Source organism: Gopherus evgoodei, chromosome 1, assembly GCF_007399415.2.
Source record: "Gopherus evgoodei ecotype Sinaloan lineage chromosome 1, rGopEvg1_v1.p, whole genome shotgun sequence".
Classification (NCBI taxonomy): domain Eukaryota; kingdom Metazoa; phylum Chordata; order Testudines; family Testudinidae; genus Gopherus; species Gopherus evgoodei.
In genome coordinates, this window is record NC_044322.1 from 36,501,328 (window position 1) to 36,517,636 (window position 16,309).

The 16,309-nt window shown below is 45.1% G+C and overlaps 1 protein-coding gene across 2 annotated transcripts in view; it reads right to left on the reverse strand.

Annotated features, from left to right (window-relative positions):
• Positions 1-16,309, reverse strand: part of CRYL1 (crystallin lambda 1) — a 76,012-nt gene that overhangs the window by 41,214 nt on the left and 18,489 nt on the right. For both annotated transcript variants that reach the window (XM_030561679.1, XM_030561669.1), the window contains one exon: positions 12,828-12,954. In XM_030561679.1, coding sequence (XP_030417539.1) covers positions 12,828-12,954 — 127 coding nt within the window. The remainder of the gene's footprint in view (positions 1-12,827; positions 12,955-16,309) is intronic.

Below are 16,309 nucleotides of genomic sequence, written 5' to 3' on the forward strand. Positions count from 1 at the left end.
AAGCAGAAATGTGGCTAGGCTGCATATCAGGAAACAGGATGTTCACTGAAACAGAAACTATAATTCTGCGGCTGCTGAGCAGTGCACAGGTTAAGCTCAGCATGAGTCCACCAGAATGCTGAAGAGGTGTAGTCTATGATCAAAGCCACAAGCATAGAGATTTGTGTCTGTATGGCACCGGTGACCTGTATGATCAGTCATAATAGGTGAATCACACAACAGCAGATCAGTGAAACTGCAAGGTACAATAAGACCAGAGGTGAAAGTAAGCCAGTTCGGGCTGGTACGGAGTACCAGTAAAAAAGGGTGCAGCAGCATACCAGCAGATAAGTGGAGAATTCAGTACTGGCTTACTTTCACCTCTTCTGGCTGCATAAAAACAGTTTAAACTCAAAGCTAAAAAAAGGTTGGAAAGGAAAAACTCACTGTCACACTGGATTCTCTCCTCCCAGACAGGCTGCCAACGTGGCTAGGCTCTGCGTTCCCCTGACCCCTCGCACTCAGCAGGTGCTGCAGCGGCTCCCCTCTAGCTTGCAGCAGGGAGTAGGGGGACTGGAGGAGAGAAACCAATGTGACCGTGACTTTTTTCCTTCCACTGGCTTTTATTAGCTCTGGATTTAAGCTGTGCAGCCAAATGCCTATTCTATTCTGTCCCTGCCTTGGTCTCACCGCCCCCCAGAGCAAATAACGGTGAGTGAAATTAACAAGGATGCCAGAAATGTTCCCTAAGCCCGCCAGTTGAACCAGGGAGCGAACAGGTGAGTTTAAACTGTTCCTATGCAGGCAGCAGGCATCCTGGGCAGGCTTCTCCCTCGGCCAGTCCCCCGGCTCCCTGCTGCAAGCTAGAGGGGAGCTGCTGCTGCCCCTGCTGAGTGCCAGGTTCGGGGGAGGGGAAGCATGGAGCCTAGCCCTGTGGGCAACCTGGCTGGAGGAAGAAGAAGAGAAACCAATGTGACAGTGAGTTTTCCCTTTCCACTGGATTTTATTAGCTCTGGATTTAAGATGTGCAGTTAAATGCCTATTGTATTCTGCCCCTGCCTTGGTCTCACCTCCCACCCCCCAACAACTGTGAGTGAAATTAACAAGGATGTCATAAATGGCCCCTAATCCCACAGAGTGAACAGCTGAGTTCAAACTGTTCCTATGAAGGCAGCAGGTGTCCTGGGGAGGCTTCTCCTTTAGCCAGTCCCCCTGCTACAAGCTAGAGGGGAGCCACTGCAGCCCTTGCTGAGTGCGGGGGTTGGGGGAACACAGAGCCAAGCCACATCGGCAGCCTGACTGGAGGAGGAGAAAGAACAAGGAGAAAAATGTGACAGTGAGTTTTTACTTTTTAGGCTTATTCCAATATTAAAGTTTTCTTACAGACAGTACTAGTAGTAGTAACTTTATTTTGTATATCAAAGTCATGCAATGGGAGGTATGAAGTATGTAGGAGAGGTGGGTTGCTTGTCTCTGGATTGAACCAGTAAGAAATGTAACTCACTTTCACCCTGGCTCCGCCCCTTCTGCCTGAGGTCCCGCCCTTCAGTAGCAGAGTGGGCCCCGTACCGGTAAGACCTGTATTTTACTGTCTCCCATGAATAAGGCTAACAAAAGGTGTGATTCAGTGCCCCCTGAAACTAATGAAGAGGCTCTTCACTGACTTCAATGGGCTTTGAATGAGTCCCAAAGCAACACACAGTGGGCATGCATACTGGGTAAATGAATAAAGGTAAACTGTGGTAAACCTGGTATATTCATTTTGAGGGTGGTATGATCACCAAAAATTCATATTCCCCACCAAGTTGTTTCACGTCAGAAAGTTTTACATGTAGTCTACTGATCTTGTCTGAAGAAGGTTTAAGTAAAATAGTTTTAAAATATTAGGTCATCCAACCTCAAAGTCTTTTACTTATGATTCTTAGTTCTGCTAGCTCAGGCCTCTGCTGTAGATTGGGACCTATATCATACTTTTTTTCTAGAAGTCCAAAAATGAAAATCAAGAGCTAGGGAACTGGCGGCCATTTTCTTGCCTTCTATATCACATCCTGATGTGCAGTCTTCTCAATGAACAATAATTATCTGCCTGAAGCTAGCAATTCACAAATTGAAATCCTAGAATTTTAAGAAGAGTATTAATACGCCAGTGTCTATTGTCTACACACACAAAAACTTAAATGGTTAGTGTATAAGAAGGATTACAAAATGAAAGTTAGTGGTACATTTAGACTGCAGTTCTGTTTTGCTATTTGTTGTTATTATAGCCAAGATGAAAGCACCAATTTTGTTTCCAATCCTATGATTACCGTTATATGGGCCCATTCCTTTTGCAAAAAATATCATGAATAAAACTAGAAAAAAATGTATATTCTTGGAAAATGTATTGTTGGTAAATGCAGTTTTGCCATTCTAATAAACGGTTAAATGATGGATACACCAAAATATATCTAATAACTTAAATAAAGAGAAGAGCACTTCCAAAGATTTACACTTACTTAACAAATCAGTTAAAACTTTCAGCATTGTGAAAATGGGAATACCTTCAAATTTTTCCACTGATACACTTTTGGGATGGTTTTGTTTTTAATTTAAAAATTGCAGATAAACTTATTTGCATGCATTTTATTAAATCTCCAGGATGTAGAAGATAGTTCAGTGATTGATTTAAATCAGGGGTGGCCAACCAGTGGCTCCGGAGCCACATGCGGCACTTCAGAAGTTACTATGAGGCTCCTTGTATAGGCACCGACACCAGGGCTGGAGCTACAGGCACCAAGTTTCCAATGTACCGGGGGGTGCTCACTGCTCAACCCCTGGCTCTGCCACAGGCCCTGCCCCCACTCTGCCCCCTCCCGAGCCTGCCGCGCCCGCACTCCTCCCCCTCCCTCCCTCAAAGCCTCCTGTATGCCACAAAACAGCTAATGGGAGGTGCGGGGAGGGAGGGGGAGGCACTGATTGGCGGGGCTGCCATGGGCAGGAGGCGCTAGAAGCGGGGGAAAGAGCTGATGGGGGGCTGCTGACATATTACTGTGGCTCTTTGGCAATGTACATTGGTAAATTCTGGCTCCTTCTCAGGCTCAGGTTGGCGACCCCTGATTTAAAAAATGGTAGAAAGCTTGCCAAGACTGTAGAATACACCACCATGGACAAGTTGATAGCAATCAGACAGTGGCTTCTGTCTCTATAGATTGTCAAGCACACATCTTTCCATGCTTCACTGTACAACTGTTAGCAGCTGCACCATCTTCCTGCTGAGTAACTGGGTTTGTTCCACAACTGTGTTTTGTTTTCTAGATGATGCACAATGTGAAAGGGCTGTATCCATTTATGGTATCATACAAATTAACTGCTGCATGTCATGTGTGATAAGTTTTGACACCAGTCTGTGTCCTGACTATTTTAGAGAGTTTTAAACATTTTACTACGATTAATATTTTGTATCCTGGCCACCTCTGTGGCCAGCTGCCTTGGTTACTCTGGACCACATTCATCACAAGAGGAGACGCAACTTCTCTCTGCTTCACCCCTGAGGGCTGTCCTATCTCTTGCCCTTGCTGTCATGGCCCCTAAGGGCTATTGCAGTACGTGGTGTTGCTGGGCCATGGGACCGCCCTGACTACTCCCCCCATAAAAATAAAGAATGCCCCATATAGGAGCATTTCCAGGAGGGCCAGACGGTCCCTATGCACTGGTTAAGACAGTGCGATAGGGCTGTAGTACAGAGATGAATTCTCTTGTATTAATCAATCAGCCTATACAGGTCTTAGAAAGACAGACAGAGACAAAGAGAAATAGAACGACTGCATTAAACATTAAAAAAAAATCTTACAAATGATTTTTAAAAATGGCTTTTGTACACCTACAATAAAAAACCCACCATCTAAAAAATCCAATATCTCAAGACATTCCAGGCCTAGAAGAAAGTGCTGCGTGTTGCACTGGGAAGCTAGCATTCTCATTTCCATTGCCTTAAAGGTCCCATTTCTAACTCTTCAGCATTGTGAGATAACAGACTTTAATCTTCAGGATTGAATATTGCCTGCCCTGGCTATGAGACCCATATCACCTGTCAGGGGTCAGGACAGTGGAATAATGTAGGAAAAGAAAAAAATATTTTTCTGTCACATTGTCAAAAATAAAATAAAGTAACTCCAAAGTCACTGTTGAAAGCAACTCAGACATTTGTACCGCCCAGCCCTTTCCTGGACAGTACAAATACACGAAGTCCACTTTTCTTCAACAGAATAATATGCACACAACTTGTTACCCCAAATGGAGTAACCGAGACACTTCAGCTTGAACACCCTGGATTAGATAAAACAATAAAACAAGTTTATTAAATATAAAGAGAGAGATTTTAAGTAGGGCTGTCAATTAATTGCAGTTATTAATTAAGTTTGATTAACTCAAAATTTTTTTCCTGCAATTAATCGCACTGTTAAACAATAGAATACCAATTGAAACTTCAGCCAATCACTCAGACAAACAAGTTTGGTTCCAATTTGCAGGCAATAATGCTGCCTGCTTCTTGTTTCAATGTCACCTGAAAGTGAGAACAGGCATGCGTATGGCACTGTTGTAGTGGGCGTCGCAAGATATTTATGTGCCAGAGGCACTAAAAATTCATATCTCTTCATGCTTCAACCACCCTTCCAGAGGACATGCAATCAGGCTGATGATGGGTTCTGCTTGATAACGATCCAAAGCAGTGCGGACCGACGCATGTTCATTTTCATCATCTGAGTCAGATGCTCCCAGTGGAAGGTTAATTTTCTTTTTTTGGTGGTTCAGGTGTCCACATCTGAGTGTTTCTCTTTGAAGACTTCTGAAAGCCTGCTCCACAGCTCATCCTGCTCAGATTCTGGATGGCACTTCAGATTCTTAAACCTTGAGTCGAGTGCTGTAGCTATCTTTAGAAATCTCACATTGCTACCTTCTTTGCGTTTTGTCAAAGCTGAAGTGAAAGCGTTCTTAAAATGAACATGTGCTGCTATAACATGAAATATATGGCAGAAAGTGGGTAAAACAGAACAGGATACATATAATTCTCCCCCAAGGAGTTCAGTCACAAATTTAATTAACATTTTTTTTTTAAACGAGCATCATCAACATTGAAGAATGACCTCTGGAATGGTGGCTGAAACATGAAGGGGCATACGAATGTTTAGCATATCTGGCAAATAAATACCTTGCACTGCCGGCTACAAAAGTGCCATGTGAATGCCTGTTCTCACTTAGAGGTAACATTGTAAATAAGAAGCAGGCAGCATTATCTCCTGTAAATCTAAACAAACTTGTCTGTCTTAGCAATTGGCTGAAAAAGAAATAGGACTGAGTGGACTTGTAGACTCTAAAGGTTTATATTGTTTTGTTTTTGAGTTCAGTTATGTAAGAAAAAAAATCTACATTTGTAAGCTACACTTCCACAATTGAGAGATTGCACTATAGTACTTGTATGAGGTGAACTGAAAAATACTATTCATTATCATTTTTATAGTGCAAATATTTGTAATAACAAATAATAATGTAAAGTGAGCATTGTACATCTGGTGTTCTGTGTTGTAATTGAAATCAATATATTTGAAAATGTAGAAAAGTAATCGAAAATATTTAATCAATTTCAATTGGTATTCTATTAACAGTGCGATTAATCACAATGAATTTTTTTGAGTTAATTGAGTGAGTTAACTGCGATTAATCGACAGCCCTCATTACTTTCTTTTATTATACAGGTATTATAAAGCATCCATTAAAATGTTGGCCAATCTAGTTGTTTTTTAATATAGTGACTAACTCCTAACTCAGTTACTGCAAGTCTTCTCAAGGCTAAAGAAACAAAAACAATTACTCAGATACCCAAAATGCTTCAGCTCATTCTAATATGAAATTTGACACTTAGTATACACATAGTACACTGGCTCTTAAAATGACAGAAAAATCTCTACCCATATGATACTGTACAGTTAACCACTAACTTGGTAAGGTGAAATCCAGAATCTTGAAAGGAACTGTCATAAACAGATAGCTAAGGGTTAATGTCTCTTTCACCTGGAAAGGAGTAACCTAAAACACCTGACCAGAGGACCAATCAGGAAACAAGACTTTTTCAAATCTGGGTGGAGGGAAGTTTGTGTGTGAGTTCTTTGTTTTGTATCTGTCCCTCTCGGCTATGGGAAGGATTTTTCTGCCTCCTGCTTTTCTAATCTTCTGTTTCCAAGTTGTAAGTACAAAGATAGGAAGACCATAGGTTTGGTTTTTTACATTTACATGTGTGTAGTTGCTGGAATGTGTTAAATTGTATTTTTTTGTGGATAAGGCTGTTTATTCATATTTCTTTTAAGCAATTGACCCTGTATTTGTTACCTTAATACAGAGAGACCATTTTTATGTATTTTTTTTCTTTTTACATAAAGCTTTCTTTTTAAGACCTGCTGGAGTTTTTCTTTAGTGGGGAACTCCAGGGAATTGAGTCTGTAGCTCACCAGGGAATTGGTGGGAGGAAGAAGTCAGGGGGAAATCTGTGTGTGTTAGATTTACTAGCCTGACTTTGCATACCCTCTGGGTGAAGAGGGAAGTGCTTGTGTTTCCAGGACTGGAAATAGGAGAGGGTGGAGTCCCTCTGTTTAGATTCACGGAGCTTGCTTCTGTGTATCTCTCCAGGAACCCAGGGAGGGAACACCTGGAGGGGGGAATGGAAATGGTTTATTCCCCTTTGTTGTGAGACTCAAGGAATGTGGGTCTTGGGGTCCCCAGGGAAGGTTTTTGGGAGGACCAGAGTGCCCCAAAACACTCTAATTTTTTGGGTGGTGGCAGCTTTACCAGGTCCAAGCTGGTAACTAAGCTTGGAGGTTTTCATGCTAACACCCATATTTTGGACGCTAAGGTCCAAATCTGGGAATATGTTATGATAGGAACATTTTGTACTTTTCTAAAGTTAAGAAAACAAATAGGCTATAACAGTGATGAGCTCCCATAATCCGAAGGACCGGTTCCCTAGGGTCCTCAGCAGCACTTCGGCAGTGGAGGTGGGGGGGGAGGGTGTCTTCACTCTTGCTCCAGGTTTTTGGCAGCATTGCGGCAGCAGGTCCTTCACCTGGAGCGAGTGAAGACACACACATACACACACGCCCCTGCTGAAGTGCTGCCAAAGACCCGGTAGGGAACCACCCAGTGAGTACAGTACAAGCCCCACGTGCCTGTCTCCCCGCCCCCATCCGACCCCAACTGCCCCCCTCAGAACCCACGTTTCCCCCCCCCCAAAGGGGTAGCAGCAGCAGCCTGGGGCTCCGGGGGCTATTTAAAGGGCCGGCGCTCCCCTGCTTCTACTGCCCCGGCCCTTTATATAGCTGCCGGAGCCCTGGGGAAGCGGCGGGGCTCTGGCAGCTATTTAAAGGACCAGGGTGGCAGAGGCAGCTGGAGCCCCTACCCTTTAAATAGCCCCCGGAGTCCCCCACTACCCCTGGGCTCTGAGGGTTACTTAAAGAGCTGGGACTCCTCTGTTTCTACCTCCCCGGCCCTTTAAATAGCTGTCGGAGCCCTGGCGTAGAAGCAGGGCTCTGGCGGCTATTTAAAGGGCCGGGGCAGTAGAAGCAGCAGGAGCCCCAGACTTTTTAAATAGCCCCCAGAGCCCCGCAGCCTTATCCCAGGGCTCCAGCAATGGGGCTCTGGTGGCAATTTAAAGAGACTGGGACTCCAGCCCCTGCTGGGAGCCCCAGGCCCTTTAAATTGCCCCTGGCAAAGCCAGGCCACCCCTTTAGCAACCAGTTCTACACCAGCTTCTAAATTTAACAACCAGTTCTTGCGAACCGGTGCGAACCGGCTCCAGCTCACCACTAGGCTATCAGTGTTCTAGTTCCTTCAATTTCAGATTACTGTACTTGAAATCTACTGCATGCTGTTCGGAGCAAGTAACTGCCTTACAAATGTCTGTTCAACTTTACTCAATATAAAATACAAGACGGGGTATGTGGACACAAATTTTCAGAACTACATTACTTAACTAATCTCTCCCATCTTCCACTTCTATGTTGTATCCTTTAATTTAGTCTATTACACAGCTGAAGTACTTTACACATGTATAACAGAGACGAGGTGGGTTAGGTAAAATCTTTTATTGGACCTTTTATTCAGTTGGTGAAAGACACAGGCTCTAATATCCTGGAACCAACATGGTTACACAACATTGCAAAACATATATAACAGACAGAGAGATCCAGCATGATCTCATGCAGCGAAATCCTCTAGAGGATTTTACGTTGTATTTATTTATTTATTTTGGGTGGAGGAATCTTGGAAGAGAGGAGATGATGCAATTCCACAACTCAAAGCTCCTAAAATGCTGATGCTCCTGTCAAAATGGAATACCAGGCTGAAATCTGCAAACGATTGGATGCACTAGCCCAGGGGTGAGCAAATTATGGCCTGTGGGCTGGATCTGGCCCATCAGGGCTTTGGATATGGCCTGCGGGATTGCCACCCCGTGGCACCGCGGGCCTCGCGCCATGCCCGGAAGTGGCTGGGACCACATCCCTGTGGCCCCTGGGCGGTTAGGGGACAGAGGGCTCCGCGTGCTGCTCTCACCTGCGGGTACCTCCCCCTGAAGGTCCCATTGGCCAGGAAAAGGGAATTGCAGCCAATGGGAACTTTGGGGAAGGTAACCACAGGTGAGGACAGTGCACGGAGCTCTCTGCCTCCCTTCCCCCTGAGGCCGCAGGGACGTGGTCCCAGCCACTTCTGCTAATAGCATGGGGCCAGGGCAGGCAGGGAGCCTGCCTTAGCCCCACTGCGCATCGCTGCCACCTCAGAGCAGCTCAAGGTAAGCAGCGTCAGGCTGAAGCCCACATCCCCAACCCCTCCTGCACCCTACACCCCACCCCCTGCCCTGAGCCCCCTCCCTGCACCCTTGCCCTGAGCCCCTTCCTGCACCCCTGCCCCCTGCCCTGAGCCACCTCCCACCCCACACTCCTCCTCTGCCCCAAGCCCTTTCAGTGAGCACCTTCCTGCACACGGCACCCCCTATCACACCCCGCACTCCCTCCTGAACCCCAACCCCCTGCCCTGAGCCCCCTCATACACCCCACATCCCTCCTCTGCCCCAACCCTTTGCCCTGAGCCCTTCCTGCACACCACACTACTTCCCATGCCCTGCATTTCCTCCCGCACACCTGCCCCAGCCCTACGTGTAATTTCCCCACCCAGATGTGGCCCTCGGGCCAAAAAGTTTGCCCACCCCTGCTCTAGCCCTTGAAGATGAAAGCCTGGAACACAAGCAAATAAACAATTTATAGGACTGTTTCCAGTCTTCTGATATGGCTGTCACCAATAAAGCGCTGGGGAAAAGGCATCTCAGACCCAAACATCAATGGATCGGCCAGCAGACCCTGGATAGCATAGAAAAATGATGTATGACTTGCTTAAACAGGACCAACCAAGAATACCAACTCCTCAGTACCTTGCATAACACAGCTTTAAAACAGGACAGTAAGACATTTTGGGCAAAGGCGGCTCAATTGATGAAAGCTGCATCTGCCAGAAACAAGTACAGCACTGTCTATAAAGAACTGCACAATTTAAAAGCCAGTCCATGAAACAAACCTTTGCTTGTCAAAGATTGACGTGGTCACATACTGAACCCCAGGGCAGAATGCCTGAGTAGACGGAAAAACTTTCACAAGCTTTTTAACCACATCAGAGCTGCAGATCTGCAGCTGCAGGAGCACCCGAGAGTCCAGTGACTGCCTTTCAATGTAACAGAGGATGTCCCTGTCAAGGAGGTTCAAAGTGCAGCCTGTAAGCTCAAGAATGGCCATGCTGCCAGTATTTGTCTTATAGCTGCTAAGCTGACCAAGCATGACCAGGATTCCATCTTGGAGCGGCTGACTCACATTAGCAACAAAGTATGGATTCATCAGAAACTGCCTGTAACAGGGCCCTGGCTCCTTCCCCCATCCAGTTTGCTGCAGAAATTTCACAGACTCCACCAGGGGTGTTTTTAGTGACACTTTATTCTATTACTCTTCACCAATATCACCACAGTCCCCCGTGCTCCTGCCTATTTACAAATTTTGCTAAGCTTTAGACCCTCTCAGCAGGAACTGAGGGGAACAGAAATCTCCCAACTCGGAGGCCTCTGTATGGCTAGGCTCAGCTAGCCCTGTTCCTTCCTCCCTCCCCGCTGCGCTTTCTTCCTGTGTCTCTTTTATCAGCCCTGGGATGATGGGGCCAATTGAGTTCTTACCCTCCCAGCAGCCTGATTAGATCATTACCCCAACCAGCTTCTCCTGGGGCACTAATTAGCCTTTAAGTGATCAGAGTGCAGGGTCACCTACTCACTCCCTGCACTCTGTCACATGACCCGATGACAAGTGCTGGGGGATTATTCTCCCACTTTGGAAAGGGAAAGGCGATGCTCTGATGTGTTCCCATCACCACAGCATCACTTTGCTTTCCATTCCAAGCAAACTGTTCACGCTGGTTCTTCTTCAACTTGCTAAGCCTGCCAAAAGCAATCTACACCATCTACAGTAAACCAAGTTTATGGCTGGATGATCAACCACAGTGCAGATTTTTTCAATAATTTGTGTAATAGTAAAAGTCCAAGAGTTTTGTCCCAGGAAGGATGAGGTGTCTATAGTCTTTACTGATCTAAAAGCTGACTTTTCCTCTGTTGATCATCACTCCCTTTGGCACTACCTGCCTGGCAAACTCCTCAATCTTCTTGAGAAATGCACTGCCATAGCGAGAGCTGTGCCCGCTTAGGTACTAGAATGTCCAACTGGTTTGAATACAACAGAAGTGTCTGTCAATGGCATGTGGCTGCTCCTGATTTGTTCAAACACCATTACTGACCAAAAGATGGAAGCCATCACTAGCGACATACTGTAAGGTCTGAGGCCTTTTTCTGCAACCATATTAGGAGAGCAGCAGTCATGAGCCAAGAAGCGGAAAGACAAATCCTCACATTCCATTTAAATTACATTAGAATAATACAATATCGACCTGTTAAGAAGGAGATCCTGTCCTAATAGTATGTATCATCACCAGATAAAGACACAGATCTTAAGGTGTTTAAAGAAAACTTTGTTTGACAGCATCCTGTCTGGCAAGGAATCACTTAGCAACAGTTGCGGGTGCAAAATCTCTACCTGGTTATTGTTTTGCTTTTATAGAATCATAGGGCTGGAAAGGACCTTGAGAGGTCATCTAATCCAGTCCCCTGCGCTCATAGAAAGACTAAGTATTATCTACACCAGAGGTAGGCAAACTATGGCCCGCAGGCCATATCCGGCCCGTGGGACTGTCCTGCCCGGCCCCTGAGCTCCTGGCCCAGAAGGCTATCCCCTGGCCCCTCCCCTGCTATCCCCCCTTCCCCTGCAGTCTCAGCTCACTCGCTCCGCTGCTGGCGCAATGCTTTGGGTAGTGGGGCTCTGAGCTCCTGGGGCAGGGCAGCTGCAGAGCCCGGCCTGAGCCGGTGCTCTGTGCTGCACGGTGGAGCTGGCAGCAGCAGCATGGCCCAGTGCAAGCCGGGCAGCCAAGTGCCACCAGCCACCAGTGCTCCAGACAGCACGGTAAGGGGGCAGGAGTGTTGGATAGAGGGCAGGGGAATTCGGGGTGCTGGTCAGGGGGTGTGGATAGAGGTTGGAGGGGAAACAGGGAGTTGAACGGGGGCCAGAGTTCCGGGGGGGAGGGGCAGTCAGGAAGGGGGGGGCTGGATGGGCCGGCGGGGGGCAGTTAGGGGCAGAGGTTCTGGGGGCAGTCAGGGGACAGGGAGAAGGGGTGGTTGATGGGACAGGGGTTCCAGGGGGGCAGTCAGGAATGAGAGAGGGGTTGGATGAGGTGGCGGGAGTCTGGGGGCAGTCAGGGGACAAGAAGCAGGGGTGTGTGGACAGGGGTCCAAGAGGGGCTGTCAGGGAACAGGAGGGTTGGATGGGGCAGAAGTCCCGGGGGTGGGGAGCAGATAGGAGGTGGGAGCCAGGCCACAACCCCTTCCCCTAACCAGCCTGCCATACAATTTACGAAACCCAATGTGGCCCTCAGGTCAAAAAGTTTTCCTGCCCCTGATCTAGACCATCCCTGACAGGTATTTGTCTAAACTGTTCTTAAAAACCTCCACAACCTCCCTAGGCAATTTATTCCAGTGCTCAACTACCCTGACAGCTAGGAAGTTTTCCCTAATGCCCAAACTAAACCTGCCTTGCTGCAATTTAAGCCCATTGCTTCTTATCCTATCCTCAGCGGTTAAGAACAATAATTTTTCTCTCTTCTCCTTGTAACAACCTTTTATGTACTTGAAAACTGTTGTCCCCTCTGAGTCTTCTCTTTTCCAGACTGAACAAACCCAATTTTTTCAATCTTTCCTCATATGTCATGTTATCTAGACCTTTAATCATTTTTGTTGCATGAGACACAAAGAACTTAGTGTGGCCACTTTTTACAAATTTGTGTACAGTGAAGGGTGCAGACTGACAACCAAGACAAAAGGAATAAAATGGTCTAATGCAAAGATTCTTAAGTTCTGGCAGAAAGAGAATAAGATGAATTTAAATAATTTTTCACTTTTACCCAACTACTATAAGGTTCTAAATGATCAAACTTTGCTAATGGGTTATAACAGAGATTAGCTAGCAAATATTATTAAGAACCCTGATAAGGCATCAGGATTTTAAGTCTCATATCAGTTGCATGACAATTTTGTCTTAAAATAAAAATGAGTTAAGCAGATAAATGAAGATATACATAGGTTTAAAGTTTACTGCTTCGGTGTGTAATCAACAGTTTGCCCCCAACCGAACACCACAAAATCTCACAATAACCTTTGTTTGCTAGAAATGAAAAAGTCCTCAACTCACCTGAATGAACATAGCACCATCTACTGCTGTCTTCAAGTCAATACAGCCACTAATGAAAGACAATTGCTTCTCTGCATTCAGAGTTCCTTTCAGCATTCCTGACTTTTCCAGCTCCTTCATTTCTTTCCTAGTGAAAATACAGAATATGCATATAAATTTGTTACATCACACGCTCTTTTTACCAGTTGGCAACCATGTCTAGCCATTTTTTGAAACTATTTTTGTTATTTTGCAATGTCACTTTATGAGTTTGATAAGTTTAAGTGGATGGTTAACAGTTCATGCTTCCCGGCTGGAGGAAAGAAAAGAGTTAAGGAGAGCATAGGTGAAATCACTGGGGAGGGAGGGGTGAAAGGTACATGATCCCTACACACAGCTTTTTATTACCCTACTTATGTCCTCCTCAGTGTGGCTCTAGGATCATTCTTGGTAGGGTGACCAGACGTCCCGATATTTAGGCAGTACTCTTTTTTTTTCCTTCTGCCGGCAGCACTAGGCCTTTGTTTGTTTGTTTGTTTTTGCTCCGCCGGTGACACCCTCACCCCAATGTGTCCCGATATTTTGTTCCTCTCATCTGGTCACCCTAATTCTTGGTTCCATCAACTTTTTAAATAATCAAACAGTGTGATCCTGCACTATTGAAATCAATGAGAGTTTTGCCATTCCCTTCAACGTAAAGAGGATCAGGCCCTTACTGTGGTTGCGCTGGTGGTAAGAGAGAGGATCAATAAATGGTCCATCCTGAAATGGGACTGTATCACCAAGCCGATTACACATAAAGTGTCTGTATTTTAGGACAGATTAATTTCTACAGAAAGAGGGAACATACTCTGCATTAATGAACTGTAGAGTATCAGGCACTATTTTATGAAAGAGGAGGTCTGTTCTATTGTAAATCTACTATTTCATGTGTTTATAACATGAAGTTAACTATGGTTTGTTTTAAAACAGGGATCAGCAACCTTTGGCACGCGGCTGCCAGGGTAGGCCGCCTGGTGGGCTGCATGCCAAAAGTTGCCGATCCCTGTTCTAGAACTTAGTACGTGGTCATAGCCTGGAAAGAAGGCATTTTCTATTTAACCTTTGCTTTCTTAGGGGGAAAAAAGCCACTGTTAGAGGAATCTCCTACTCGCATACAATTTAGAAATACTTCTTATGTTTTTAAATGCAATTTTGTGGTGCTTGTCCCTATGCTGTCCCTTATGTACCTTCTCCAAATCAACTATCTGAGCCAGTACTCTGTCTTCCTTCAAATCTCTTTTTTAAGATTAATTTCCATTGTTTGGTTGTGATACACTGCAAATTAACACATCTAGGAACAAGGAATGGAGGCCATACCTACTGCATTTGGGGGCTCTGTCCTGGAAGGCAGTGACACTGAAAAGGTTTAAAGGGTCATAGTGGACAAATAACTCAACATGAAATGCCAGTGTGATGCTGTTGGAAGTAGGGTTAATGCGATCCTTGGATATATAAACAGGGGAGCAAGAACAGGGAGGTGTACAGCATCTTTAATCTTTGTACAGTATTGATAAGACTGTGTAGAGTTATGGTGGCCATATTTTTAAAAGAATATTGAAAAATTGGAGAGGGAGCAGGGAAAAGCCATACAAGTGATTTGAGGGCTGGAGAAAATGCCTTATAGCTAGAGGCTTAAAGTGCTCAATCTGTTTAGCTTATCAAAAAGAAGATTGAGAGGCGACTTGATTTCAAGGTGTAAGTATCTCCCACAGGGAGAAAATACTGGGTACTATAAGGTTCTTTATTCTAGTAAAGACATAAAAAGAACCAATGACTGGAAGCCAGGGTGGATAAAAATCACTGATTTAAAAAAAATCTGATCCCTTTTATTTAAATCGGATTTTTTTGATAAAATGCTTTTTGCGGAAAAAACCTATCTAAAGATAGTTTTGAGCTATAATGTATCTCATCATGGAATAGGGATTATAAATTCTAATTCTATAGTATGAGACAATATGTTCATGTAATGTATAAGGAAAGTTTTGTAAATTAGTTCCAATAGTTCATGGATTAGGGACCCAATCTTATGGGTTCCCAGAGCTTCTGTATAGATTATTTAGGTTAATCTTTCTATCTACCCAATGGGACTCAAGTGCTCAGTCTAGAACAGGGGTAGGCAACCCATGGCACATGTGCCAAAGGCAGCACGCGAGCTGATTTTCAGTGGCACTCACACTGCCCAGGTCCTGGCCACCGGTCTGGGGGCTCTGCACTTTAATTTAATTTTAAATGAAGCTTCTTAAACATTTTAAAAACCTTATTTACTTTACATACATACAATAGTTTAGTTATATGTTATAGACTTATAGAAAGAGACCTTCTAAAAACGTTAAAATGTATTACTGGCATGCAAAACCTTAAATTAAAATGAATAAATGAAGACTCAGCACACCACTTCTGAAAGGTTGCTGACCCCTGGTATAGAAGATACCATCAGAGATGCTTAGTTTTGCAGTTCTCAAACTGTGGATTTGTCTCTCCAGAGATAACATGCTTGTTAAGCACAATTTTTTTTTAAAATAAATAAAATATAGATGTGAGAAATACCAGACCTCAACCCTATTGTCCCTCTGCAAATTTGTGTACACAGACTCAATCCCTTACCTCAGGGTTTCTCAAACAGGGGTCGCCGCTTGTGTAGGGAAAGCCCCTGGAGGGCCAGGCCGGTTTGTTTACCTGCCCTATCTGCAGGTCGGGCCGATTGCGGCTCCCACTGGTCGCGGATCGCTGCTCCGGGCCAATGGGAGCTGCTTGGATCGCTGCTCCAGGCCAATGGGAGCTGCCACTTCCAGCAGCTCCCACTGGCCCGGGGCAGCAATCCGTGGCCAGTGGGAGCCGCGATCGGCTGGACCTGCGGACGAGGCAGGTAAACACACTGGCCCGGCCCGCCAGGGGCTTTCCCTACACAAGCGGTGACCCGTTTGAGAAACCCTGACTCACCTCTCTCTAAAAGTGAAAGGTTTCAAAAAGTTCAATGAATATAAGATTGTTGGGGATAGAATAGATCTAGACAAGGAGAAGAAGTCTGGAGATAAATGTGAGAATGGAGGGACAGGCAGTAGAAACAAAAATGAAACCATTTGAGAAGCATATTCCAGAAGTCTTGAGGTCTTTCTGAGTATAGCCTTCATTGATTTGAGATCTACCATACCATTCTCTCACTAGAAGGGAAAACCTATAATGGCAGCAGGCCGTAAAAGAGATCCAGTTTGGGAATATTTTAATGAAGTTCCTCTATCTGTGGGTAAGACAGGCATGCATGCAAAATGCAAACAGTGCAACAAAGAAATGCAAGGCCTGATTGCCCAAATGAAAACATCATGAGAAGTGTTCCTTCTCAGGAGGAAGCTGAGTTGAAGATGATGAAAGGAACATGTCTGAACATGCAGGATCTTCAGGTTGGTAAACTTTTTTATTTCATACTTCTTTCTTAAGCACTGCCTGTCTTCCTTCTGGACTAC